At 39.0% G+C, this 27789-nt stretch overlaps 1 protein-coding gene across 1 annotated transcript in view; it reads right to left on the bottom strand.

Moving 5' to 3' along the window:
* ARL14EP (ADP ribosylation factor like GTPase 14 effector protein) overlaps positions 1-27789 on the bottom strand; it is a 63754-nt gene that overhangs the window by 29497 nt on the left and 6468 nt on the right. Inside the window, exon 2 of the mRNA XM_053688910.1 lies at positions 26349-26479. Coding sequence (XP_053544885.1) covers positions 26349-26479 — 131 coding nt within the window. The remainder of the gene's footprint in view (positions 1-26348; positions 26480-27789) is intronic.

Below are 27789 nucleotides of genomic sequence, written 5' to 3'. Positions count from 1 at the left end.
TTCGTCATACCCAGTCATTCTCTTGCACCTAACTAATAGATAGGACGTGTGAGAGGACTGTGGTTATTAAAATTAGTTTTTATATCTTCAATCAAAAGTTTGTTATTTTAAACAGCACCGGAGTGTGTTTTTTCTCAGGCAGCATTAGAAGAAGAATCTACCTGAGTTTGTGTATGATCTTAGCGGTCGTAACTAAGATCCATTTGCTGTTCTCGGCCATTCTGAGGAGTGAGGTAACTTCAGAACAGGGGACAGCGGGCAGGGTTCACCTGCAAGGAGGTATGTTGCAGTTTATTATTTTCTAAGGAATGGAATTGACTGAGAAAATACTGCTAATACCCATATAATGTAAGTGCAGCCTTAAATGCAGTAGTAGCGACTGGTATCAGGCTGATATGTATGTATGTTACACTGAGGTATTTCTGGGGAATGGAACTTCACTAAGAAAATACTGTATACATTTAACTTATATTTGAGCCCCCACTGCAGTGAAAGCGACTAGCAGCAGGCTTATTAGTATCATTTCATAATTTTATTTTAAAACGTTTTACTGGCATGTTAATCGTTTTTCTCTGAGGTACTTGGTGATAAAAAATTTTGGGCATTATTTTTCCACATGGCTGTCGTTTATTTATGAATTAATTCAGTTTACTGAGCTTCCCCACTGTTATAATATGAGTGGGAGGGGCCTATTTTGGCGCTTTCTTGCGCAGTAAGAATTCACTCACAGTCTTCCTATTCCTTCCTCCATGATCCAGGACGTCTCTACAGAGCCCAGGGGTCTCCAAAACTAGTTTTGAGGGAGGTAATCACTCACAGCAGACCTGTGAGACTGTGCTTTTGACTGTGTTAAAACGTTTATATTCTGTTATCCATTTTTTGGGTATTAAGGGGTTAATCATCCATTTGCTGGTGGGTGCAAACCTTGGCTAACTTAATGCATTTACTGTGAAAATTTGGTTGCTATAACAATTTTGGTTCATTGTGATTTCAACTGTGACAGTTTATTGGTGCTTCTTAAAGGCACAGTAACGTTTTTTTATATTGCTTGTAAATTTATTTCAAAAGTATTTTCCAAGCTTGCTAGTTTCATTGCTAGTCTGTTAAACATGTCTGACACAGAGGAAACTCTTTGTGCAATATGTTTAAAGGCCAATGTGGAGCCCAATAGAAATTTGTGTACTAATTGCATTGATGCTACTTTAAATAAAAGTGTACATGTAAAGAAAATTTCACCAGACAACGAGGGGAAAGTTATGCCGACTAACTCTCCTCACGTGTCAGTACCTTCGTCTCCCGCTCAGGAGGTGCGTGATATTGTGGCGCCAAGTACATCAGGGCGGCCCATACAAATCACTTTGCAAGACATGGCTAATGTTATGACTGAAGTATTATCAAAATTGCCAGAAATTAGGGGTAAACGCGACCACTCTGGGGTGAGAACAGAGTGCGCTGATAATATTAGAGCCATGTCTGATACTGCGTCACATTTTGCAGAACATGAGGACGGAGAGCTTCATTCTGTGGGTGACGGATCTGATCCAAGTAAGCTGGATTCAGACATTTCAAATTTTAAATTTAAGCTTGAGAACCTCCGTGTATTGCTAGGGGAGGTATTAGCGGCTCTTAATGATTGTAACACGGTTGCAATTCCAGAGAAGATGTGTAGGCTGGATAAATATTTTGCGGTACCGACGTGTACTGACGTTTTTCCTATTCCTAAAAGGCTTACAGAAATTATTAACAAGGAGTGGGATAGACCTGGTGTACCCTTTTCTCCCCTCCTATATTTAGAAAAATGTTTCCAATAGACGCCACCACACGGGACTTATTGCAGACGGTCCCTAAGGTGGAGGGAGCAGTTTCTAATCTGGCTAAACGTACCACTATCCCGGTGGAGGATAGCTGTGCTTTTTCAGATCCAATGGATAAAAAGTTAGAGGGTTACCTTAAGAAAATGTTTGTTCAACAAGGTTTTATATTACAACCCCTTGCATGCATTGCGCCTGTCACGGCTGCATTCTGGTTTGAGTCTCTGGAAGAGACCATTAACTCAGTTACATTGGATGAGATTACAGACAAACTTAGAGTGCTTAAGCTAGCCAATTCATTTATTTCCGATGCCGTAGTACACTTAATTAAACTTACGGCTAAGAATTCAGGATTCGCCATTCAAGCGCGCAGAGCGCTGTGGCTTAAATCTTGGTCAGCCGATGTGACTTCTAAATCTAAACTGCTTAACATACCTTTCAAAGGGCAGACATTATTCGGGCCCGGCTTGAAAGAAATTATCGCTGACATTACTGGAGGTAAGGGTCATGCCCTGCCTCAAGACAGAGCCAAACCAAGGGCTAGACAGTCTAATTTTCGTGCCTTTCGTAACTTCAAGGCAGGAGCAGCATCAACTTCCTCAGCTCCAAAGCAGGAAGGAACTGTTGCTCGCTACAGACAGGGCTGGAAACCTAACCAGTCCTGGAACAAGGGCAAGCAGGCCAGAAAACCTGCTGCTGCCCCTAAGACAGCATGAAGTGAGGGCCCCCGATCCGGAAACGGATCTAGTGGGGGGCAGACTTTCTCTCTTCGCCCAGGCTTGGGCAAGAGATGTCCAGGATCCCTGGGCGTTAGAGATCATATCTCAGGGATATCTTCTGGACTTCAAAGCTTCTCCTCCAAAAGGGAGATTTCATCTTTCAAGGTTGTCAGCAAACCAGATAAAGAGAGAAGCGTTTCTACGCTGTGTACAAGACCTTTTACTAATGGGAGTGATCCATCCAGTTCCGCGGTCGGAACACGGACAAGGGTTTTACTCAAATCTGTTTGTGGTTCCCAAGAAAGAGGGAACCTTCAGACCAATTTTGGACTTAAAGATCCTAAACAAATTCCTAAGAGTTCCATCGTTCAAATGGAAACTATTCGGACAATCTTACCTATGATCCAAAGGGGTCAATACATGACCACAGTGGATTTAAAGGATGCCTACCTTCACATACCGATTCACAAGGATCATTATCGGTACCTAAGGTTTGCCTTCCTAGACAGGCATTACCAGTTTGTGGCTCTTCCCTTCGGGATAGCCACGGCTCCAAGAATCTTTACAAAGGTTCTGGGCTCTCTACTGGCGGTACTAAGACCGCGAGGAATTTCGGTAGCTCCGTACCTAGACATTCTGATACAAGCGTCAAGTTTCCAGACTGCCAAGTCTCATACAGAATTGGTTCTGGCATTTCTAAGGTCGCACGAGTGGAAGGTGAACGTAGAAAAGAGTTCTCTATTGCCACTCACAAGAGTTCCCTTCTTGGGGACTCTTATAGATTCTGTAGAAATGAAAATTTACCTGACAGAAGACAGGTTAACAAAACTTCAAAATACTTGCCGTGTCCTTCATTCCATTCAACACCCGTCAGTGGCTCAATGCATGGAGGTAATCGGCTTAATGGTAGCGGCAATGGACATAGTACCTTTTGCACGCCTGCATCTCAGACCACTGCAATTGTGCATGCTAAGTCAGTGGAATGGGGATTACTCAGATTTGTCCCCTACGCTGAATCTGGATCAAGAGACCAGAGATTCTCTTCTATGGTGGCTTTCTCGGCCACATCTGTCCAGGGGGATGCCCTTCAGCAGGCCAGATTGGACAATTGTAACAACAGACGCCAGCCTACTAGGTTGGGGCGCTGTCTGGAATTCCCTGAAGGCTCAGGGATCATGGACTCAGGAGGAGAGTCTCCTTCCAATAAACATTCTGGAATTAAGAGCAGTTCTCAATGCTCTTCTGGCTTGGCCTCAGCTAGCAACGCTGAGGTTCATCAGGTTCCAGTCGGACAACATCACGACTGTGGCTTACATCAACCATCAGGGAGGGACAAGGAGTTCCCTAGCGATGATGGAAGTCTCAAAGATAATTTGCTGGGCAGAGTCTCACTCTTGCCACCTGTCAGCGATCCACATCCCAGGCGTGGAGAACTGGGAGGCGGATTTCCTAAGTCGCCAGACTTTTCATCCGGGGGAGTGGGAACTTCACCCGGAGATATTTGCACAACTGCTTCGGCGTTGGGGCAAACCAGATCTGGATCTCATGGCGTCTCGCCAGAACGCCAAGCTTCCTTGTTACGGATCAAGGTCCAGGGACCCGGGAGCGGTTCTGATAGATGCTCTGACAGCACCTTGGGTCTTCAACATGGCTTATGTGTTTCCACCCTTCCCGATACTTCCTCGACTGATTGCCAGGATCAAACAGGAGAGAGCATCGGTGATTCTAATAGCGCCTGCTTGGCCACGCAGGACCTGGTATGCAGATCTAGTGGACATGTCGTCCTGTCCACCATGGTCTCTGCCTCTGAGACAGGACCTTCTGGTTCAGGGTCCTTTCAAACATCCAAATCTAATTTCTCTGAGGCTGACTGCATGGAGATTGAACGCTTGATTCTATCAAAGCGTGGATTCTCGGAGTCAGTGATTGATACCTTAATACAGGCTAGGAAACCTGTTACCAGGAAAATTTACCATAAAATGTGGCGTAAATACTTACATTGGTGCGAATCCAAGAGTTACTCATGGAGTAAGGTTAGGATTCCTAGGATATTGTCTTTTCTACAAGAAGGTTTAGAAAAGGGTTTATCTGCCAGTTCATTAAAGGGACAGATCTCAGCTCTGTCCATTCTTTTACACAAGCGTCTGTCAGAAGTTCCAGACGTTCAGGCTTTTTGTCAGGCTTTGGCCAGGATTAAGCCTGTGTTTAAAACTGTTGCCCCCAGCCATGGAGCTTAAACTTAGTTCTTAACGTTTTACAGGGTGTTCCGTTTGAACCCCTTCATTCCATTGATATCAAGCTGTTATCTTGGAAAGTTCTGTTCCTAATGGCTATTTCTTCGGCTCGAAGAGTCTCTGAGTTATCAGCCTTACATTGTGATTCTCCTTATCTGATTTTTCATTCAGACAAGGTAGTTCTGCGTACTAAACCTGGGTTCTTACCTAAGGTAGTCACTAACAAGAATATCAATCAAGAGATTGTTGTTCCTTCATTGTGCCCTAATCCTTCCTCAAAGAAGGAACGACTTCTGCACAATCTGGACGTTGTCCGTGCCCTGAAATTCTATTTACAGGCAACTAAAGATTTTCGACAAACTTCTTCCCTGTTTGTCGTTTATTCTGGACAGAGGAGAGGTCAAAAGGCTTCGGCTACCTCTCTCTCCTTCTGGCTTCGTAGCATAATATGCTTAGCCTATGAGACTGCTGGACAGCAGCCTCCTGAAAGAATTACAGCTCATTCTACCAGAGCTGTGGCTTCCACTTGGGCCTTTAAAAATGAGGCCTCTGTTGAACAGATTTGCAAGGCTGCAACTTGGTCTTCACTTCACACCTTTTCAAAATTTTACAAATTTGACACTTTTGCTTCTTCGAAGGCTGTTTTTGGGAGAAAGGTTCTTCAGGCAGTGCTTCCTTCCGTGTAAAGGTCCTGCCTGTCCCTCCCGTCATCCGTGTACTTTTAGCTTTGGTATTGGTATCCCATAAGTAATGGATGACCCGTGGACTGACTACACTTAACAGGAGAAAACATAATTTATGCTTACCTGATAAATTCCTTTCTCCTGTAGTGTAGTCAGTCCACGGCCCCGCCCTGTTTTTACGGCAGGTCTAAATTTTAAATTAAACTCCAGTCACCACTGCACCCTATAGTTTCTCCTTTCTCGTTTGGTTTCGGTCGAATGGATGGGGCTATGACGTAGAGGGGAGGAGCTATATAGCAGCTCTGCTTGGGTGATCCTCTTGCACTTCCTGTTAGGGAGGAGATATAATCCCATAAGTAATGGATGACCCGTGGACTGACTACACTACAGGAGAAAGGAATTTATCAGGTAAGCATAAATTATGTTTTTTCCTAACGCTGGTATTAAGAGTCTGGCAGGTACAGGTGTACCGCTCACTATTCTTCCGCGACTCGAGCTTACCGCAAATCCCCTTACGTAAATTGCATATCCTATATTTTCAATGGGACTTGCATAACGCCGGTATTACGAGTCTTGGAGAAAGTGAGAGGTACACCCTCTCCTGTCAAGACTCCTACTGCATTTAAAAGTCAGTAGTTAAGAGTTTTATGGGCTAACGCCGTAACATAAAACTCTTAACTAAAGTGATAAAATGTACACTAACACCCATAAACTACCTATTAACCCCTAAACCGAGGCCCCCCCGCACATCGCAAACAGTTAAATAAAAAATTTAACCCCTAATCTGCCGACCGGACATTGCCAACACTGTAATATATTAACCCCTAAACCGCCGCACTCCCGCCTCGCAAACACTAGTTAAATTTTATTAACCCCTAATCTGCCGGCCCTAACATCGCCGACACCTACCTACAATTATTAACCCCTAATCTGCCCCCCCAACGTCGCCGCCACTATATTAAATTTATTATCCCCTAAACCTAAGTCTAACCCTAAGTCTACCCCCCCCTAACTTAAATATAATTTAATTAAAACGAAATAAAATTACTACAATTAAATAAATTATTACTATTTAAAACTAAATACCTGTAAAATAAACCCTAAGCTAGCTACAATATAACTAATAGCTACATTGTAGCTATCTTAGGGTTTATTTTTATTTTACAGGCAACTTTGTATTTATTTTAACTAGGTATAATAGTTATTAAATAGTTATTAACTATTTAATAACTACCTAGCTAAAATAAGTACAAAATAACCTGTAAAATAAATCCTAACCTAAGTTACAATTACACCTAACACTACACTATAATTAAATTAATTTACTAAATTACCTACAATTAAATAAAATAAACTAAAGTACGGAAAAAACAAAAACACTAAATTACAGAAATACATAAAATTACAAGAATTTTAAACTAATTACACCTAATCTAATTCCCCATATAAAATAAAAAATCCCCCCCAAAATAATAAAAATCCCTACCCTATACTAAATTACAAATAGCCCTTAAAAGGGCCTTTTGCGGGGCATTGCCCCAAAGTAATCAGCTATTTTACCTCTAAAAAAAAGTACAATACCCCCCCCAACATTAAAACCCACCACCCACACACCCAACCCTACTCTAAAACCCACCTAATCCCCCCTTAATAAAGCCTAACACTAACCCCTTGTAGATCACCCTACCGTGAGACGTCTTCACCCAGTCAGGCACAAGTGGTCCTTCAGAGGGGCAGAAGTCTTCATCCGATCCGGGCAGAAGAGGACCTCCAGACGAGCAGAAGTCTTCATCCAGGCAGCATCTTCTATCTTCATCCATCCAGACCGACGACTACATGACGAATGACGGTTCCTTTAAATGACGTCATCCAAGATGGCGTCCCTTGAATTCCGATTGTCTGATAGGATTCTATCAGCCAATCGGAATTAAGGTAGGAAAAATCCTATTGGCTGATGCAATCAGCCAATAGGATTGAAGTTCAATCCTATTGGCTGATCCAGTCAGCCAATAGTATTGAGCTTGCATTCTATTGGCTGTTCCAATCAGCCAATAGAATGCAAGCTCAATCCTATTGGCTGATTGGATCAGCCAATAGGATTTTTCCCTACCTTAATTCCGATTGGCTGATAGGATTCTAACAGCCAATCGGAATTCAAGGGACGCCATCTTGGATGACGTCATTTAAAGGAACCTTCATTCGTCGTGTAGTCGTCGGTCTGGATGGATGCTCCGCGTCAGCTGGCTTCAAGATGGAACTGCTCCGGATGGAAGAAAATAGAAGATGCCGCCTGGATGAAGACTTCTGCTCGTCTGGAGGTCCTCTTCTGCCCGGATCGGATGAAGTCTTCTGCCCCTCTGGAGGACCACTTGTGCCCAGCTGGGTGAAGACATCTCACGGTAGGGTGATCTTCAAGGGGTTAGTAATAGGTTTATTAAGGGGGGATTGGGTGGTGGGTTTTAATGTTGGGGTGGGGGGTATTGTCTTTTTTTTTTTTTTTTTACAGGTAAAAGAGCTGATTACTTTGGGGCAATGTCCCGCAAAAGGCCCTTTTAAGGGCTATTTGTAATTTAGTATAGGGTAGGGATTTTTATTTTATTAGGGGGATTAGGTGTAATTAGTTTAAAATTCTTGTAATTATTTTATTTTTTTCTGTAATTTAGTGGGGGGGGGGGGATTTTCGTACTTCAGTTTATTTTATTGTAGTTAATTGTAGGTAATTTAGTAAATTAATTTAATGATAGTGTAGTGTTAGGTGTAATTGTAACCAAGGTTAGGATTTATTTTACAGGTACTTTTGTATTTATTTTAGACAAGTAGTTATTAAATAGTTAATAACTATTTAATAACTATTCTACCTAGTTAAAATAAATACAAAGTTGCCTGTAAAATAAAAATAACTCCTAAGCTAGCTACAATGTAATTATTAGTTATATTGTAGCTAGATTAGGGTTTATTTTACAGGTAAGTATTTAGTTTTAAATAGTAATATTTTTTTAATTGTAGTTATTATATTTCGTTTTATTTAAATTATATTTAAGTTAGGGGGGTGTTAGGGTTAGACTTAGGTTTATGGGTTAATATTTTTATTATAGTGGCGTCAGATTAGGGGTTAATAATTGTAGTTAGGTGGCGGAGACATTGGGGGCAGCAGATTAGGGGTTAATAAATATAATGTAGGGTTCGGCGATGTTGGGGGCAGCAGATTAGGGGTTCATTAGTATAATGTAGGTGGCGGCGGTGTCCGGAGCGGCAGATCAGGAGTTAATATTATGCAGGTGGCGACGATGTTGGGAAAGGCAGATTAGGGGTAAATAAGTGTAAGATTAGGGATGTTTAGACTCAGGGTTCATGTTAGTGTGTTAGGTGTAAAAGTAAAATGTATATCCCCATAGGAATCAATGGGGCTGCGTTAGGAGCAGAACGCTGCTTTTTTGCAGGTGTTAGGTTTTTTTCAGCCGATTCTGCCCCATTGATTCCTAAGGGGAAATCGTGCACGAGCACGTTTTTACAGCTTACCGCTACCGTAAGCAACGCTGGTATTGAGGTGAGATGTGGAGCTAAATTCTGCTCTACGCTCAGTTTTTTAAAAAAAACCTGTAATACCAGCGTTGTCTTAAGTGAGCGGTGAGCATATACTGTGCGTTAGCAACGCAAGCCTTACCGACAAAAACCTCGTAATCTAGGTGTATGGGTTTTAAATTGTCCCAATAGAGGTTAAGTTTTATCTTCTAAAATACCGGGAGGTGCTGGATAGATATATATATATATATACATACATACACACACCGTTGTGCTCATAAGTTTACATACCCTGGCAGAATTTATGATTTCTTGGCCATTTTCAGAGAATATGAATGATAACTTTTAATAAAAACTTTTCTTTCAGTCATTTATTATCAATCAACTGTGTTTACTGTTTTTAAATCATTATGACAACAGAAACTACCCAAATGACCCTGATCAAAAGTTTACATAAGCTGGTGATGTTGGCCTGATAGCATGCACCCAAGATGACACAGAGGGGTTTGAATGGCTATTAAAAGGTAACCATCCGGGGGGCGGAGCCAACTGCTGACGAGTATGGCCGCACAGTATTAGAGCTCCGTGATAGAAACCTTAGAAAAGTGTCCAAACGTCAAATGATACCCTAAAATTTACATCTGAAGCCAACAAAGCCTATTGACCACATCTAGAAGGGACATTACGAGCTGCTGGACAGTAATCTCATTCGAAACTGACATTACTACTTGGGGCCTACACTCCCTGCAATCGGGAGTCATTTGTGGATCTTTGGCGCACAGGAAACACAGTAACCGCGGGGGCACTGAAGCATCTCCCACCTCCCCCCCTCTACTAACTAATGCAGGGTCCTATAGAGTAGACATGGAGGCCGCACTACTTCTCTTTCTAAAGAGCTTGAGTGACAAAATGGACGATCACTTTGCCCAGCTCTCACACTGTTTCTCTGAATGTCACCTCACACATAATCTTACTTACGATCTTCAAGATGGCGACTTGCTCTCTCCTACATTGTCTACTGAGCCCTCGACACTCAATATGGAAGCAGACCACCTCCAAGCTGACTGTGAAAGTCCCGTTCCTGCGATGCTGAGGGTGCAGAAGAGAGAGACTGCGGTCCTCTATAGCACAAGCATGTGGAGGTGTGCGAGCAAGACCAGACTACTTCCAGCGGTTCAGAGGGTCCATTATTTGAATCTTGGTCCACCTACTTGCGAGTTACAGCTGCCAGATAGACCTTGCCCGGTGCAACTCTCCACTGCCCACACCTCTACAGCTACAGGCTGTGGCTCTATTCCACTGCAGAACATCGCAAAGGACGGTCCGGTCTCTTATAAAGGAGGAGTCACAGAAGATCGGCTGCTACAAGTTGGGTTACAGAATTCTAACGATAGACACAGCAGACATCTGGAACCGATCATGTTTTTTTCATGGTCTGAAACCAGTTCATAGCCGCTCAACAGCTATGACCCATAAGTCTGGTATCGGTTAAGTCTTGGAAATATGGGCTTGATACATGTTAAACTTTGTTGTCCCATAAGACAAATCCCTTGTTTATGTTTTTTACTGTTCTGCCTACTCATGGTATGCTTAAAATAATTTAGCAATAATCATTTGAATATAGGAATCTTTCATTCCATATAGTTGTTTACAAGTTTGTACTGGCATTTTGTGTAGGTGTCTTAATATTTTTCTACAATGGGCGTCCTGTTAAACCTGATTAAACATTCAGACAACATGGGATTGAAGTGCAGGCAGATTGCCATTTAAGCTTTAATTTCTAGCAGCTCACACAACTAATTACAGTAAGATGATTAATTTCTTGTGTCAGTAACACGACTATTTACTCATATTACAAGTACTTATACATATTTCTGCATTTATTATCAATAGGACATGTATTTCCCAAGCAATAATTTAGAGAGTAGTGTAATGCTGTAATGTAGTGCATATGGAGCTTCATAATTGACGGTTTTGTACTGCCTTTGTAATCCTATGTGTATAAAAGGGGACTTTACTAAATTTATATTCTCCCTGTTCTTTTAAGCTCTGTATTCACACCAGCTTTGTCCTACCCCACATAGGTATTAAAGAAGCATCAGTCATACAAGAGTGTGTCCATCTATCTGTATAGCTGCAATTCCCTAGCTGTCTTATGTATATATTTGCAGATTTTATAGGTATACCACTTAAATTCCTCATAGTTTATCTAAAGGCCCATACATGAACATGTATTTCCTTAGAATGTGTTATGATTATCTTTATGCTAACTCTTTTGTCTTACTTATATACTATTATTTACCGTGCTGGTGATGCGGGATCATTCGCTCCCTTTAATTTATTAGATTTAGCACTATCAGCTGATCTTACTGTTACATTCATCAGGATACACCCCATAGTATTGGACACATATACCTAATTCTGATTATCCAAAACTTTCTAAAATATTTCAGGAGGCTAGTTATCGAAACCAGTTGGGAGTCACACCCAAGCCCTAGTTCCAAATAGTTACATAGAACCCAGGCTATCCATCTCCATATAAGTGTACCCTAAAGTTCTACATTCACTCCAGTATAGTCCTATCCCCTTATGGGCCCGAGAGAGGCTTCAGTCATACACGTCTTAGGTATATGTTTGCAGATTTTATAGATATACCACTTAGCCGTCTCAGGGTTTATACCGGTAATCATTATTTATATACAGATTGCACGTACTACATTGGATTGATAAATGGATATCTTAATTTTGACGGGCCCGCTTTATGTATATATTATTATTCACTATATCTGTAATTTCGGGGGTTGAACCCCTCTAACTTACCTAGGTTTAGATACATCAGCTGACCTCACTGTTACACTCATTAATACGCATCCCCATAGTGCTTGTCACACATATACTTTATTCTGACTATTAATAACTCGCTAGAATATTCCATAAGGCTATTTAACGCAACAGGTTAGGGATCATATTGAAGCCCTAGCTCATTTTAAACTAGGGGACAAACCCTTTCTACCTTTTGCATATTTCTCTCACATAGTTAGGGTTCCTCATATTAACCAACTTCTCCTTACGATCTGCCCTAATCCTCCCTCATTTATAATATTTGCAAGACCACACATTCATATGCTCCCTAGTTAATAACATTTATTGCCCAAACCATAATATTTTCTTTCCCACTATCCATAACTTACTGTCACATAATTAGACTTTAAAATTTAATTGGACCTGACTCCCGCTTTCATAATAACCATCTCATTAAAGGCTACATTACTTATTCAACCTCCTCCCCCCAACCCCCCCCTTCTTAACTCAAAGCGGCTTTTGTCCGCTGAACCCCCCCCCCCATACACTTCGGCCCATGAGTGGCCAGACAAAAGGCAATTCCCTACACCTTACCATCGTTAGATTACAGAGTCCCTTTTTTGTTAATGTAGGGATCATTAGTCACATCACATAAAAAACGAGGTTTCATTATTATATGTCCCAGTTACCCATACCTACCATAAACTAGTTTATATTTTGTAATCACAATTCCAGACATAGTGTTATAGCTTATATCAATAGCTATTTTCTTACTATCGGAACTACTATATTGTATAACAGCTCTCATCTATATGTATAGGGCACTACTTCCGGTTGGACATGATGATTACAACTGTCATACTGGTTCTTTAAAGTTTTATCTCAAGCTTATTTGATATATGTGAATCGTATAATTACTTTTATCACCTCTGACCCGTTCCTGGGCATATCTTCTGTTTTGTTGCTGTTAATCATTACCTCAATAAAAAAGAGGTAACCATCCTCACCTGTGATCTGTTTGCTTGTAATTAGTGTGTGTATAAAAGGTCAATGAGTTTCTGGACCCCTGGCAAATCCTTGCATCTTTCATCCAGTGTTGCACTGACTTTTCTGGATTCTGAGTCATGGGGAAAGCAAATGAATTGTCAAAGGATCTGCAGGAAAAGGTAGTTGAACTGTATAAAACAGGGAAGGGATATAAAAAGATATCCAAGGAATTGAGAATGCCAATCAGCAGTGTTCAAACTCTAATCAAGAAGTGGAAAATGAGGGGTTCTGTTGAAAACCAACCACGGTCAGGTAGACCAACTAAAATTTCAGCCACAACTGCCAGGAAAATTGTTCGGGATGCAAAGAAAAACCCAAAAATAACTTTAGGTGAAATACAGGACTCTCAGAAAACATGTGGTGTGGCTGTTTCAAGATGCACAATAAGGAGGCACTTGAAGAAAGATGGGCTGCATGGTCGAGTCCCCAGAACAAAGCCATTACTATGCAAATGCCACAAAGTATCCTGCTTACAATACGCCAAACAGCACAGAGACAAGCCTCAAACCTTCTGGCACAAAGTCATTTGGAGTGATGAGACCAAAATTGAGCTTTTTGGCCACAACCATAAACGCTACATTTGGAGAGGAGTCAACAAGGTCAATGATGAAAGGTACACCATTCCTACTGTGAAACACAGAGGTGGATCGCTGATGTTTTGGGGATGTGTGAGCTACAATGGCAGAGGATATTTGGTCAGAATTGATGGCAAGATGAATGCAGTATGTTATCAAAAAATATTGGAGGAAAATTTGCATTCATCATGCTGGAAGCTGCGCATGGTGTAAAAGGGGGCAATACACGGTATTAAGAACTGGGGTATGTAAACTTTTGATCAGGGTGATTTTGGTAGTTTCTGTTGTGATTATGATTTAAAAAGAGTAAACACAGTTGATTGATAATAAATGGCTTCAGCCAAACACTAACCATGAGTGAAAGAAAAGTTTTTGTGTTATCATTCATATTCTCTGAAAAATGGCCATATAATATATTCTGTATATATAATATATATATATATATATATTATATATATATATATATACACATATACACACACATACATGCACACACACTTCAACTTTGGCTCTCGTTTTCCTTTATATCTCTGAAATTAAGTTACAACGAAAGAGAATCACCATCTCAGTAAAGGGGATACAGCAACTTTCAGGGCTCCCTCACCCCTTGTATAACAAATTGGAAAATAATCAAATGCTTAAATCACTATTGATCAAACAATGATCAAGACAGACCCTCAAATGATTTCTCCTAGGGAATTCATAAGCCAATACTCTTTAGATAAATGTTAGAGGGAAAAAACAAAAAAAAAAAGTTATGAGTAAGAAATTAGTAATTTTCCCCTTTAACTTATAGATGTGAATCTGAAATGATAAGCAGCAAACTTGAAAATAAATAAAATAGTACAGAAACGTGCTGGAACAAATTATCAATGGTACAGAAGTAGTGAATATTTTTGGCTATCTTGTATTGCCATCTAGTGGACCAAGCAGTTATTTGCTCTATAAATATATTTAGGATTGAAAATGCATTGGAGTAGGAAAACTAGGTTTATGTGTAACTAGTATGTTTTTAAAATTAAAGGAAGATTTCAGTATTGCTTTATATATTATATTTAAGAGTTTAAACAGCAATTTTGTAAGCAGAGTTTGATTTATTTTGCAGCTCTGGGATGAACTGCTAAAAGCATATTTAAAAAGTTTATTCTTCTCATTTGCTATGGTCAGTTAGAGCAAATAAATTAGTCCCTACTCTGATCTAGCTATCGCTGTATAGTATGCTGCAGCGGTAACTTTTGGAACATTTTTCAAAGTTAAAGGAATACTAAATTCAAAAAAAAATTAAAAAAAAATGTATGCTTACCTGATTATTTTTTGACACTGAGTCCACGGATCATCATCAATTACTGTTGGGATTATCACTCCTGCCCAGCAGGAGGCGGCAAAGAGCACCACAGGAGAGCCGTTAAGTATCACTTCCCTTTCCACAAACCCCAGTCATTTGACCAAAGGAAAAGGAGAGAAAGGAAATAACACAAAGTGCAGAGGTGCCTGAGATTTATTAAAAAAACTGTCTGAAAAACAGGGAGGGCCGTGGACTCACTGAATCAAGAAATAAATACATTTATCAGGTAAGCATAATTTTTTTTTCTTCTAATGACACGGTGAGTCCACGGATCATCATCAATTACTGTTGGGAATCAATACCCAAACTAGAGGACACAGATGATACGGGAGGGACAAGACAGGTAACCTAAACAGAAGGCACCACTGCTTAATGACCCTTTCTCCCAAAAGAAAACTCAGCCGAGGCAAGTATCAAATTTATAGACTTTAGAAAAGAGAACAAAGAAGGCCACGTTGCCTCCTTACAATTCTGTTCTACAGAGTCCTCTTTCTTGAAAAACCATTTCTTAGGAGGCTGCTGCCCAGCAGGCTCAAAAATCCTAATAACACCTCTCAGCCAGAGAGAAAAGTGGCGGAAACGTACTGACCTTTATATCTATCCAGAAAAAAACAAAACCACCAACAATGCAGAAGCCTGTAGATAAAATTTTAGGGCCCACAGAACATCTAAGTTGGGCAACAAACGATCTTTATAAGAAGAATGATTAGGACAGAGAGAAGGAACAACAATTCCTGATCACAATCTCTGCCCGAAACCACTTGGTACGAAACTGCCTTATCTGCCGAAATACACGATAAGGAAAAACACACTGTAAGCTGAGAGTTTAAAAAAACTGAGCAGAAGAACAACAAAACTCTCCAAGATAATAACTTAATATCTATGGAAAGCATAGGCTCAAACGGAGCCCAAAGAAAAAAAAATTATAAAAACAAGGATAAGGCTCCAAGGGAGCAACTGACTTAAATACAAATACAATATTAGGACCTGATAAGAAGATTGTACATCCGGCACATCCGACAGACGCTTGAACAGCAGAATGGAAAGAGCCGAATCTGACCCCTGAGGGTAACAGATAACCCCTTCTCAAGGCCTACCTGGAGAAAGGATAAGATCCTAGGGATCCTGCCATATCTTATAGTAAATCTTTTTAATGATAGACTTACGAGTCTGAATCGTGGTCTCAACCAACTCGAAAACCCACATTTAGCCAAAAAACAGGCGTACAATCTCCCGGCAGTTTCAGAGAAACTAAATTTGGATGAAGGAAAAAACTCCTGAAACAGAAGAACCTTCCTCAGTGGAAAATTTCCCGGGAGGCAGGGACGACATCTCTACTAGATCCGTCTACCAGATCCTACGAGGTCACGCAGGAGTTAGGAGAAAAACAAAGCTCTCTCCTACAAACAGAGAGGGAGGATATGTCACCTAAGGTTCCCAGGAACTGCCAGAGCATCTATTAAAAAGGTTTGAGGATCTCTTGACCTCGAATCAAACTTAGGAACTTGGCGTTCTGACGAGACCCCATCAAAACCAATTCTGGGAACCCCCCATTTGGTAGATATCCAGGAGAACACATCCCATTCCCAATTGTCCATTCCAGAAATGCGGATGGCCAATGGACCATAACTGTAAACACCCACAGAAAAAATCTGAAACACCACATGACTAAGGAACTGATGACGGAGAGAGTAGACTTCTCCCAGGACCAAAGTCCCTGAGATAAAATGCAGGCCGTGATCCTGCTACCTCTCACCTGATAAGTGAGCGCTCTACCCTTTGAGCTAAAACCCCGGCGAGACTCAAGTCCCAGGCACCTGCCCATTCCTGCAGGCTGGTGTCCGCGGTCAAAACGGCCAGGAAAGGCCTCCAAAGCGTGAGTCCTGAGGCCAAAAATCCAGCCAAAAAGACTATTGTCGACAGATCTAGATACTGAGAGATCTGGATAATCCCCATTCCACTAACTGAGCATGCAGAACTGCTGAGCTCTCAAATGGAATCAGACACTAAGTCACTGAGGCCGAACAGTGGACAGAAGAAGAAGGAGGCAAGAGGATAGGATTTAGGCTTTCCTGACCTCCGAAAGAAGAACTTTCATTAAAAGAATTAATGAACCATATCCATGGTTAGATTCAAACTCTTGACCATTTACTTGCAAGTCTGGCATGCTAACCACAGAGCATTCAATAATAATTCCTAAGCAGAATATCCCATGTAGCTGGGACAAAGGGGTTCTTTTCCGGCTCCACTTCCATCTGTGGAACGAAGATAGAAAACAAAACCTCCAATGAGATCTTGATCGAAGGATGGCGCCTGGACTAATAGGGAGTCCAGGAGGGATGTCACTGCAATCCCGTAACCGAATTGCGGCCCAGAAAAACCTGAAGAAAACTCTGGGAGCTGATAAAAGCCAATGTTGGCCCACAAACTGAAAAAGTTCGCTGGAAAAGCAAAACTCAAATCTGAGATGATCCCTTTGAATGGGAAACTGAGGGTACGCATATTTTAGGTCTAAGGCCATTATAAACTGACCCTCCTGAACCAAGGAAGAGTGGAGCGAATAGTCTCCATCTTGAAAGACGGTACTCAGAGAAACTTATTTAGACATTTCATGTCTAAATTAGAACAAAGAGAATTTGGAACAGAATGTAAAAGGAACTAAACCCTGTTCCTAAACTGTAACTATCCCTCCCAGGGAACTTCACCTCCTCCTTGCACTAGTGGCAAAGAGAATGACTGGGGTTTGTGGGAATTGATACGGTGCTCGTTGCCTCCTCTTGCTGGCTAGGAGTGATATTCCCAACAGTAATTGATGATGATCTGTGGACTCACCGTGTCATTAGAAAGAAATTAAACTTTCATGATTCAGATAGAGCGCACACTTGTAAAAAACTTTTCAATTCACTTCCATTATCTAAATGTGCACAGTCTTATTTGCACACTTTGAGGCACCAGCTCCTACTGAGCGTGTGCCAAAAAAATAAATCTGAATATACGTATATACATGTGATTGGCTGATGGTTGTCACATGTCGTAGTGGGAGGGAAAACAGAACTTAAAAAATATGGCAGAAACAAATCTACTACTAATTTGAAAATAAGTGCTTTTGCATTTTTTTTTATTATGCATTTACCGATTGTGCTATTCTACTGGGTTGTGTGGTCCTTTAAAAGGAACAGTAAATAAGATTTTTTATAAAAAACGTTAAGTTATGGGTAATAAACAACTTTGCAATATACGCCTTTTTGATTTAATTTAGCTCTGTAATTGGGGATTTATTAATACTCAACTGGAAATGCACAGAACAGATGTCTCAGGCTAACACTGCTAACGATCTTTCCCTAACTGGGTGTAGCAGATGACAACTGCAAAACACTACATCTCTTACTAACATTATAGTAGCTAGCCTTGTAATCTGAACTGAAGCCCAGACTGACTCCTCAGAATAAAGCAAATAGTAGATGGAGGTTGGCTGTTGAAAAGCATTTGCAACTTTTGTTAAAGGGATACTAAACCCAATTTTTTTTTTCCCTTTCATGATTCAGATAGAGCAGTGCTTTCCAAACTGTGTGTCGTGACATATTAGTGTGTCAGCGGCAGTGTGTAGGTGTGTCCCTGCTTCACCACAAATTTTTAATTTTTTGGGGGGTTTCCGACTTTCCGCCTGCCTGCTACGCATATCACGTAGTTGACATGTGATTGACACCTAATGGATCACAGATCATCTTAACCTATTGGCGCAGCTTGGGAACTGAAACTATTCCCACTGGCAGCACATTGGCTCCTGACTACATGTGTAGTCACCTCAATCGGCACGTGTGACAGCACGTGTAGTATCGAACTGTTTTTTACTTCTTGCACATACATACTGTTACTTGTAAATACATTTCGTTATTATATATTTTATGTATGTGTACGTATCTCTTAAAACAAGTTAGTTTAACCTCCTGTTTGCTAGCACAATTATTGTGTCGCGGACAAGATGTAGGTCTGAAAAGTGTGTCACCAACATGAAGAATGCAATAGAGAATGCAATTTTAAGCAATTTTCTAATTTACCGGTACTTTTTTTTTGTTCTCTTGCTATCTTTATTTAAAATGCAGGAATAAAAAAAGCTTAGGAGCTGGCCCATTTTTGGTTTAGCACCTGGGTAGCACTTCCTGATTGGTGGCTACATTTAGCCACTAATCAGCAAGCGGTACCCAGGTGCTGAACCAAAAATGAGCCAGTTTCTAAGCTTACATTCCTGTTTTTCAAATAAAGATACTAAGAACAAAGAAAAATTGAAAATGCGAGTAAATTAGAAAGTTGATTAACATTGCATGCTCTATCTGAATAGAACACATTTGGGTTTAGTATCCCTTTAATTTATTTTCAAAATGTTTAGACGTGAATAATATGTGGTATTTCCTTTAAAGGGACATTCAAAACTAAAAACTTTCTATAAGTATAGTAGTGAGGATTTTTCCCACCTCTCTCTGGTCATAAGTGTCCCCATGTTTAAATTTGGCTTTCACTACATTCTAGTGATGACAAGTTTGCACATGTGCAACAACTCTCCTTCAGATACCTGCAGAGTAACCTAGGTTACATAGTGGCAGCAACCATGATTTGAGGGAGGTGCATGAAATGTATTTAGTGTTTAATGTTCTAAAATAGGCATTTGTGGCATGGCATACAAACTAGCACCAGAAAGACTACTAAAATATGCCTTGCACACTGTTTTATAAGGCAAGTAGGTGGCAATATGCAATGCAACATTTCAGTGCAGAAATATGTTTAATGTCACTTTAACGTCACAAAGTACTAGCAAAGTAATAAATTGTTGTGTTTACACTGAACTTTTGAGGTCAAACATATAAGCCTTAAAATACATTTAGAACACTCACATCCTCCACAAAAGCACATGTAAAACCTATTCCTTAAATAAAAACCTATGAATAAATAATGTATTCTGTAACCTCAAAACAATTTTTTAAAATTACTGTACAAATAATAGTGAGAATTTTTAACATTCCTGATTTAAAGTGAAGGTCAAGTCTGGCGTTCTGGTTATAATTTTTCAATATGTTAGCTAAATTCAGTATGATGTTCATTCATCAAATTATATATAAATACAATCAAACGTTTTATTTTTAAGGTTTTCAATCTGCTCAGTTTCACCTGTATAATCCGCCCGCCATACTGCCGTTATTGAGTGACAGTTTCTCTATCGAATCTAGAGTTTACCCACGTGGCGTACAGCCCTTTTTCGGTTTCGTCATTGCAACCTTATGCGAATGCATTTAAACAAATAGCTCGTCATCATCGGCACGCTCGTTCATGTTTCGCGCATGCGTTGTCCGCTCTGACAATTGTTGATACATTGAATCAACATCAACGCTCTCTCGCATCCTAGCAAATTAGCCTGCAACTATAACAGGTAAGAATCAATAAGCTGCGCATTTACAAAACAAATTGGGCTAAATTATAATCGATCTCTACATCATAAAGTATTTGTTACGTGGGTTGACGAAACGCATGCGCTATTGACTTGATACGCAGTTCAAACAAAATACGGGTGCACGAGCGTAGTCCGCTTGTAAGAAACAAAGCATCGTCAATAAGGAAGTGTGGTGGGGCGGAGCTAATCGCGATAATGGAGGTATATTATAAATACATTTTATTTTAAATGGATTCGTTATTTCTACATATAAACTCAGCGACTAATATTTATAACATAAATTTTAACATGGTATATAGATAATAGCAAAAATTGACCTTCACTTTAAGATGGTACTTTTTTTTTTCATTGGCCTGTCACACATTTTTGGGCGCCAAAACAATCTTTCCCAAGAAGCTTTTCATCTTTGGGCAGCCCCATAAGAGATGGGTCAAGTCTAGCACAAGTTTACTTAAAGAGACATTAAACTGCTGAGTACAACTACAATAGAAAGAAGGGCTGCTCCTTTCAGAAATGCTGTGCGTTGCTGATATCAAATACATTGTAGATGCAGTTAACCCAGCAGCTAGCTAGCAGAGGGGACTGCAGTTTTAGCCTGTTTGGCAGCCGTGGGGTTAACCGTATCTGCTATGTATTTGAGACGTTTTTCAGAGAGCAGGAGATTGTGTGGGAGGTTCCATAATGATTACATACCCCAAGTTTCAGACTGCAGACGTCCCTAGGGGGGGAATATAAGTGGCTTTCCCTCCTCTTCACATCTCCTGCATGGGCTCTGCTTTTAGACTTCTATAAATTGATCGGCTGCTACTGAGATCACAAACAGAAAGTAAAACGGCAATTTTACAAATGTGTGCTAAAAGCAACCACTAGATGGAGCTGGTTTGCAAGAAATCACATACAAATCAATGCAGTACAGACACATCTGAAGATTTTATTTATTTTTTAAATTGCGTACTCTCGCGGTTTAAAACCACATCTGCAATGACCTAGACCATCATACAAGATAAAAAAATGTTATTATTAACAAAAACAAAACCTGACCGGTCAGGTAAGCAAGGTACCATAGAAAATATTACCACAATAAAATTTAGTGTAGTTGTATAATTAAGGAAACCACACCCATTTGCACTCAGGATATTCTGATCGGCACTTTTGTAGCAAAGAACTCTTACTGGATGTCGCAAGGACAGTATAAGTATATATATGACCAGTGTCAGTTTATTGAATATGTATTTATACTAGGCTTCATTCTTTTCTATATTCAGTGTGACTTATCCCCACAACTTAGATCCCATTACTTTACCTGCCCAGACAATTCCCTATCCATACTTATATAGGGTTCTGTGAGCAGCAGGGTGTAGTTGGGTGGATTACTTTGTCACCTTTTGTACCAATGTTATGCCTTTATCCTGTGACTCTCTATCTAGCATGCTATACTTGAAATTTTATTAATACTGCACCTTATAATGCTCATAGTTTAGAGTGTAGTTTTGGAAACCTAGATCCCCTTGTTCACCTGCCCAGGTTATATCCTCCGTCCATCTTGAGGGGGTCCTGAGTGCAGCTGGGTGTGGTTTCCTTAATTATACAACTACACTATAAATTTTATTGTGGTAATATTTTCTATGGTACCTTGCTTACCTGACCAGTCAGGTTTTGTTTTTGTTAATAATGATAACATTTTGTTATCTTGTATGCTGGTCTAGGTCATGTTGGCCTGCGCTTCAACCTACTATTGTTCTGTCTATTCCACAGACGATGAAATATGTCCTAGTAGCAAATTCTCTGTATCAATAAACGGATACTTTGTTTAATATAGAGTTGTGTATCTATTTACAAAAGAGTGCTGAATTCCCAGTCTTTTTGAAGTAAAGTATTTTCTTTGCTTCCTTCTATTCTATATATGTTCTTGATATATTATTTTAAAGGGTCTGCACCATTAGCCTTTATTGGGCTGTAGTTAGGGGCATTTATAACAGTACTATTTATACTTACATACCCCTCCCGTCTTCATGTATGTATGTATATGTGTGTGTGTGTGTATGTATATGTATGTATATGTATATATATGTATATATATATATATATATATATATATATATATATATATATATATATACATATACATACACACACACATATACACACACATGTATATACACACAAACATATATATACGTTGATTGGAGTAGCCGTGTTAGTCCAGAGATTTAGATATCAAAATAACAAGAGTATTGCATTGAGCAATGATACTTTTTTTTATTGGACTAACTATACATTTATAAGTTGACAAGCTTTCGGAAGAGTTCCTTCCTTTATCAAGTCTAAAGCAATACTGACCAGTATCGGTCAGTATAGCTTTAGACTTGATAAAGGAAGGAACTCTTCCGAAAGCTTGTCAACTTATAAATGTATAGTTAGTCCAATAAAAAAAAAAGTATCATTGCTCAATGCAATACTCGTTATTTTGAGATATATATGTGTGTGTGTGTGTGTGTGTGTGTGAAACAAAGTGTATGCCTCGTTTTGCAAGTGTTTCTATACATGTTTTAATTTGGCATTTTGTAAGTATTATGGACTCCACAAGGGAGGATTTTTTTCTCTTCAAAACCAACATTTAAAAGGGACAGTAAATGTACCTTTTTTAAAGGGATATGAATCCCAAAACATTTATTTTTAAACAACTTTCTAATTTACTTCTATTAATCTTTGTTTTCTTGGTATCTTTTGTTGAAAAGCAGGGATGTATGCTTAGGAGCTGGCCTATTTCTGGAGCACTATATGGCAGCCGTTTTGCAAGAACGTTATCCATTTGCAAAAGCACTAGATGGCAGCACTATTTCCTGCCATGTAATGCTCCAGATGCCTACCTAGATATCTCTTAAACAAAGAAAATAATGGGAATGAAGCAAATTTGATAATAGAAGTAAATTGGAAACTTTTTTTAAAATGGTTTGTTCTGTCTGAATCCCAAAATTATTATTTGGGTTTCATAATCCTTTAAGTTTGCTTTGCTCTCTTGGTATTCTTTGTTGAAAGCTAAAACTAGGTAGGCTCATGCGTCAATTTCTAAGCCCTTGAAGGCCGCCTCTTATCAGAGCATTTTGACAATTTTTACAGCTAGACAGTGCTACTTCATGTGTGCCATATAAATAACGTGTTTACTCCCGTGGAGTTATTTATAAGTCAGCACTGATTGGCTAAAATCCAAGTCTGTCAAAAGGACTGAAATAAGGGGGCAGTCTGCAGAGGCTTAGATACCAGGTAATCAGAGGCAAAAGGTACATTAAAAAGTGATGGTAAATTCGCTTCCATAACTTCACAGTCTGAAAGTTCTTCTAACTAGCATATCGATATGCCTATTTTGTTCCAAAGTCAAATCTACTTTTAATACTCTGCATTTTTTTGTCAGGCTCCGTTACCCGATTCAATGCAGCCTCTCTGAATGATTTTCTCTTAGGCTTCTTTGACTGGCAGCTGTTTCAGCCAATCAGAGCCTCATTATGTGCCCCATGTAAATTAATCACAGCACGCTCCCGTGCTTGGAACTCAGGCTGGAAGTTGAATTGCGAACACACATCTCACTACGCTATTTGCTCAACATAAACAGTGAGGCTGCTTACCGTTAACACTGATATATTTTGCTTCCATAGTTGCACACTGACAGAGTCTCCTGGCTGTCCCTTTTGGCTATTTTTTTTTATGTTACAGTCATTGAGCAGCATAACTGTGGATTATGGATCCATTTTAGTTATTACAAAATAGCTACAGCACAGATGCGGAGCATGTTATGCTTTCTTTTGTCAATGGCGCAGGCATTACTGCTGCTGACAGTTTATTTTTATTTTTTTTACAGCCTAATATATTTTAAAATGTCCTTAATATGCAACAAAGAAAAAAATCTTAACAAATGCAATAGATTAAACAGTTGTTGGCCAGTATATTTTTATTGTTTTATAGTAAAAGTTTCTAGGGCTGGAAATTAGCACCTTCCTGACGCATGTTTAGTAACCCATTTCTCACATTACTTACTTATGTATCAATTAGGAGATTTAGGATAGTCACTATAAAGCTCTAATATTGGATTATTATGAGTCACAAACCTTAAAAGGGACATTAAACACTTTGAGATAGAAATATAAAAAGATAAAAAAAATCTTTGCAATATACTTTCATTACTTAATTTTGTCCCCTTTTCCAGTAATTCCATTCTGAAATTGTGAGCATTGCAGTTCCTGTTAGATTCCACACAGCCATTTGGTGCCCACTCTAGTGACTTATTTATAACTTTCCCTAATTGGCTACAGCAGAAAAAGTAACAAGTTACAATAGGGCACATCCCATTGTTTTATAGACATTAAAACTTTACACTCATGTTGTCACTATTTAAACAACTAATGAAACTTTAAAAAAATACATCTACTTGTTATTCTCAGACTAATCTTATTTTTGTATACATCATTCTATCTAGCATTTATTTACTGTTTAATGCCCCTTTAAGTACTATGCCACAATAATTAGTATTTTTGTTAGCTCATCTTCCCTGAAATTTTCTAACCACACATATATAATGTTCCTTTTTCAGCTTACAACTACATCTGGCTTATGTAGGTTAAATCACCTGTGCAACCCAGAAATAATAGGGGTCATCATTTGGATTGTATCTATTAAATCTGACAACTCACCTGGTCTGGCTGTGTGACAAACAATTTACTGTGTTTCTCACGGTCACCTACATAAATCACAGTGTGTGCTGGAGGCCAGTGAGAACAGCTAGGAGCCAGAGAAAGAGAATAAAGAGGCAACCTAAGGAGGACATCTACAGCCAAGTTAGAAATTAAGTCTAGGCCCCTTGCCAAGGAGGAAAACCCTTTGCATTGGTGGATATATCCCACCTTGGCAAAATCACACTTATGCATCTTAGGCACCTCAACACCATCTGCTGCAGACAACATAGCTTTCAAAAGAGATCCAGCCTCAGCCAGGAGCATGTGGACATGTTGGCATTTTTGCATTTCAATGCAAAGTTTCTGAAAGAGTGATTAACATGATATACAGTGATAGTCTACATCGTCCTAAATCATAAAATTGTGTTCTGCTGCTTACATATTGGACAAATAGTTGTGTTAATGTAAAGTTTTAGTCTGAAGTTTGCATTTGTAACAGTAGGTTTGTGGATTTTATTTTAAATAAAGGAAAAAATAAATTGTATTGATTTTTTTTTTTTTATCCGATTAATCAGAAAAAAATCAAAAAAATCTGCCAATTGATTATGAAAATAATCATTAGTTGCAGCCCCAGAAAATTACAATTCTAAACAACTTTCAGATTTACTTCTATTATCAAATTTGCTTCATTCTCTTGGTATCCTTTGTCAAAGGAGCACTAACCAACTACTGGGATCTAGCTGAACACATTAGGTGAGCAAATGAGAATTGGAATATATGTGAAGCCACCAATCAGCATCTAGCTCCCGCCTCCCAGTGGTGCATTGCTGCTCCTGAGCCTACATAGGTTTGCTTTTCAAAGGATATCAAGAGGATAAAGCAAATTTGATAATAGAAGAAGATTGGAAATTACTTTAAAATTATAATTTTGAATTTACTGTCCCTTTTATCCCATTATTTCCCTGCAATTATGTGTTCACAGAATCAACTCCTTACTAAGTTTCAAGAATCTCAACGAAAAGAGGATTGTCTGGAGTGGAATAGGACCTTTGTATTATGGAGGGGCAAATAGTAAAAAACAGTGAAACCTATAATGTTAGTGTTTTAGTTAAATAAAACTATTGCAATTGCTATTATTAGGGAAACAATTATTTTTCTCCTTCCTATAAAGTACTACTGAAAAGTTGATCAAATATGAATGATTAACCTAATAAACTGGAGATAGTTCGTTCACCTACCAATTATTTCATAATTATCTATGTATTTCTAAAAGGTTCAGTATATAACTAAATCAGACATTTTTCTGATATACTGGAAAAATAATCTGAAAAGTTGTTATTCTAAAAATGAAACCTTTATGTAGAAAACCATGATTTATGTAGAAAACCAGTCAGTCAGTCTTACTGACTGGTGATTTAAATCTAATCCACATCACCAGTCAGTCTTACTGACTGGTGATTTAAATCTAATCCACCTTGCTGAAAAATAAATAGAACGCACCTATCAGAATGGTTTGCAGCCTTAGCTGCTGTTGTCCGGCGTTTCTCTCTTTTACTTGTTTCTGGGGCAATTTCTGTTTGTCGTCCTGGATTTGCAAACTGTAAGGACTTCAAAGCTTTGGCTTGCTTCCCCTGAACACAAAAAAATATATATATTTTTTTTATTTTATTTAAGAGAGGCATTAACCACTATTTTTAGTATACACATAAAAAAGCAGGAAAAACAAAACAAAAAAAAGAACAGTTTTTAAGATAGAAAGAATGTGCTGGTTTACAGTCTCTGGGGTGAGTTTCACAGTGTTTATGGTTAGTACAGGAAGAAAACCGGACCGAAAAAGGTTTGGATTCCAGAATATCTGTATCTTTAAAAAGGAACAATTTGGAGATGGGATATGTAAACAACAATATTTTATGTAATTTAGGTCATATTTACATGTGATAATACAGCACTGTAATCAGAAAGGTAATATTTGTGGTTTTAAATAAATAAGGACTATTATTTGCATTTAAGATCATAGGGGAAAAAAAAAACACAGAACAATTGTAACTTACAGGTGAGGAAATAGTAATTTGATAATTTTAAATTTTTTTTTTAAAAAGTTTGGATTTCAGAAGAAGTTTGGATTTTGGAATTCCGTATTGGGGGACTTGTACCTGTGATGTTGACTTTACCATCAAAAAATGAATTATATACAAGATAAAATGCAAATATTTTAGAATGAATTTGACCAAAGTCCCTGTACTTAAGGCAAGCCTCAGCAATGCTTAGTAACCTAAAGCTCTTAAAAGGAAATAGTGCAATAAAAAAATGAGTTAGACTGTTAGAGGATTATTTTTCATATATAGCCCCTTTAAAAGGGTCAAACAAAAAAAGGGCTGCAATACATTGCTGCATGTAAGCAGGGCAATCACTAGCCATGTTTCTGTAGAAGAATAACCATCTGCGGTGGCTGAACACAGTTACATGCAAGTATTGCGGCAATAAGAACATTTCTACCTTTTTAAATTAAAACAATGTTGCTACACCAATGCCATGTTCACAACACCAAATTCATACATATATTTCCCCACAAAAACTCACTAATGTTCTGATGTCTAATTAGCCCAGGTAGCTCTTAAGGGGATATGAAACTCAACATTTGTCTTTTGTGATTCAGTATGGAGCATTACATAGCAGGAAATAGTGCTGTCATCTAGTGCTCTTGCAAATGGATAACATTGCAGCCACATAGTGCCCCAGACATGTGCACATTCCTGAAATTACATCCCTGCTTTTCAACAAAAGATACAACGAAAACAAAGAACATTTGATAATAGGGGTACATTAGAAAAGTTTAAAATTGCATGTTCTATAAGAATAAAAAAAAACGAACGAACAATTTGGGATTTCAGGTCCTTTTAAAGGAAAGCCGTTCTTAAGTGCACTTAGTGATCCCAACACA

This window comes from Bombina bombina, chromosome 7, assembly GCF_027579735.1.
Source record: "Bombina bombina isolate aBomBom1 chromosome 7, aBomBom1.pri, whole genome shotgun sequence".
Lineage (NCBI taxonomy): Eukaryota > Metazoa > Chordata > Amphibia > Anura > Bombinatoridae > Bombina > Bombina bombina.
The sequence above is the reverse complement of the archived record's forward strand: the minus strand, read 5'-3'. Positions and strand labels throughout refer to the sequence as shown.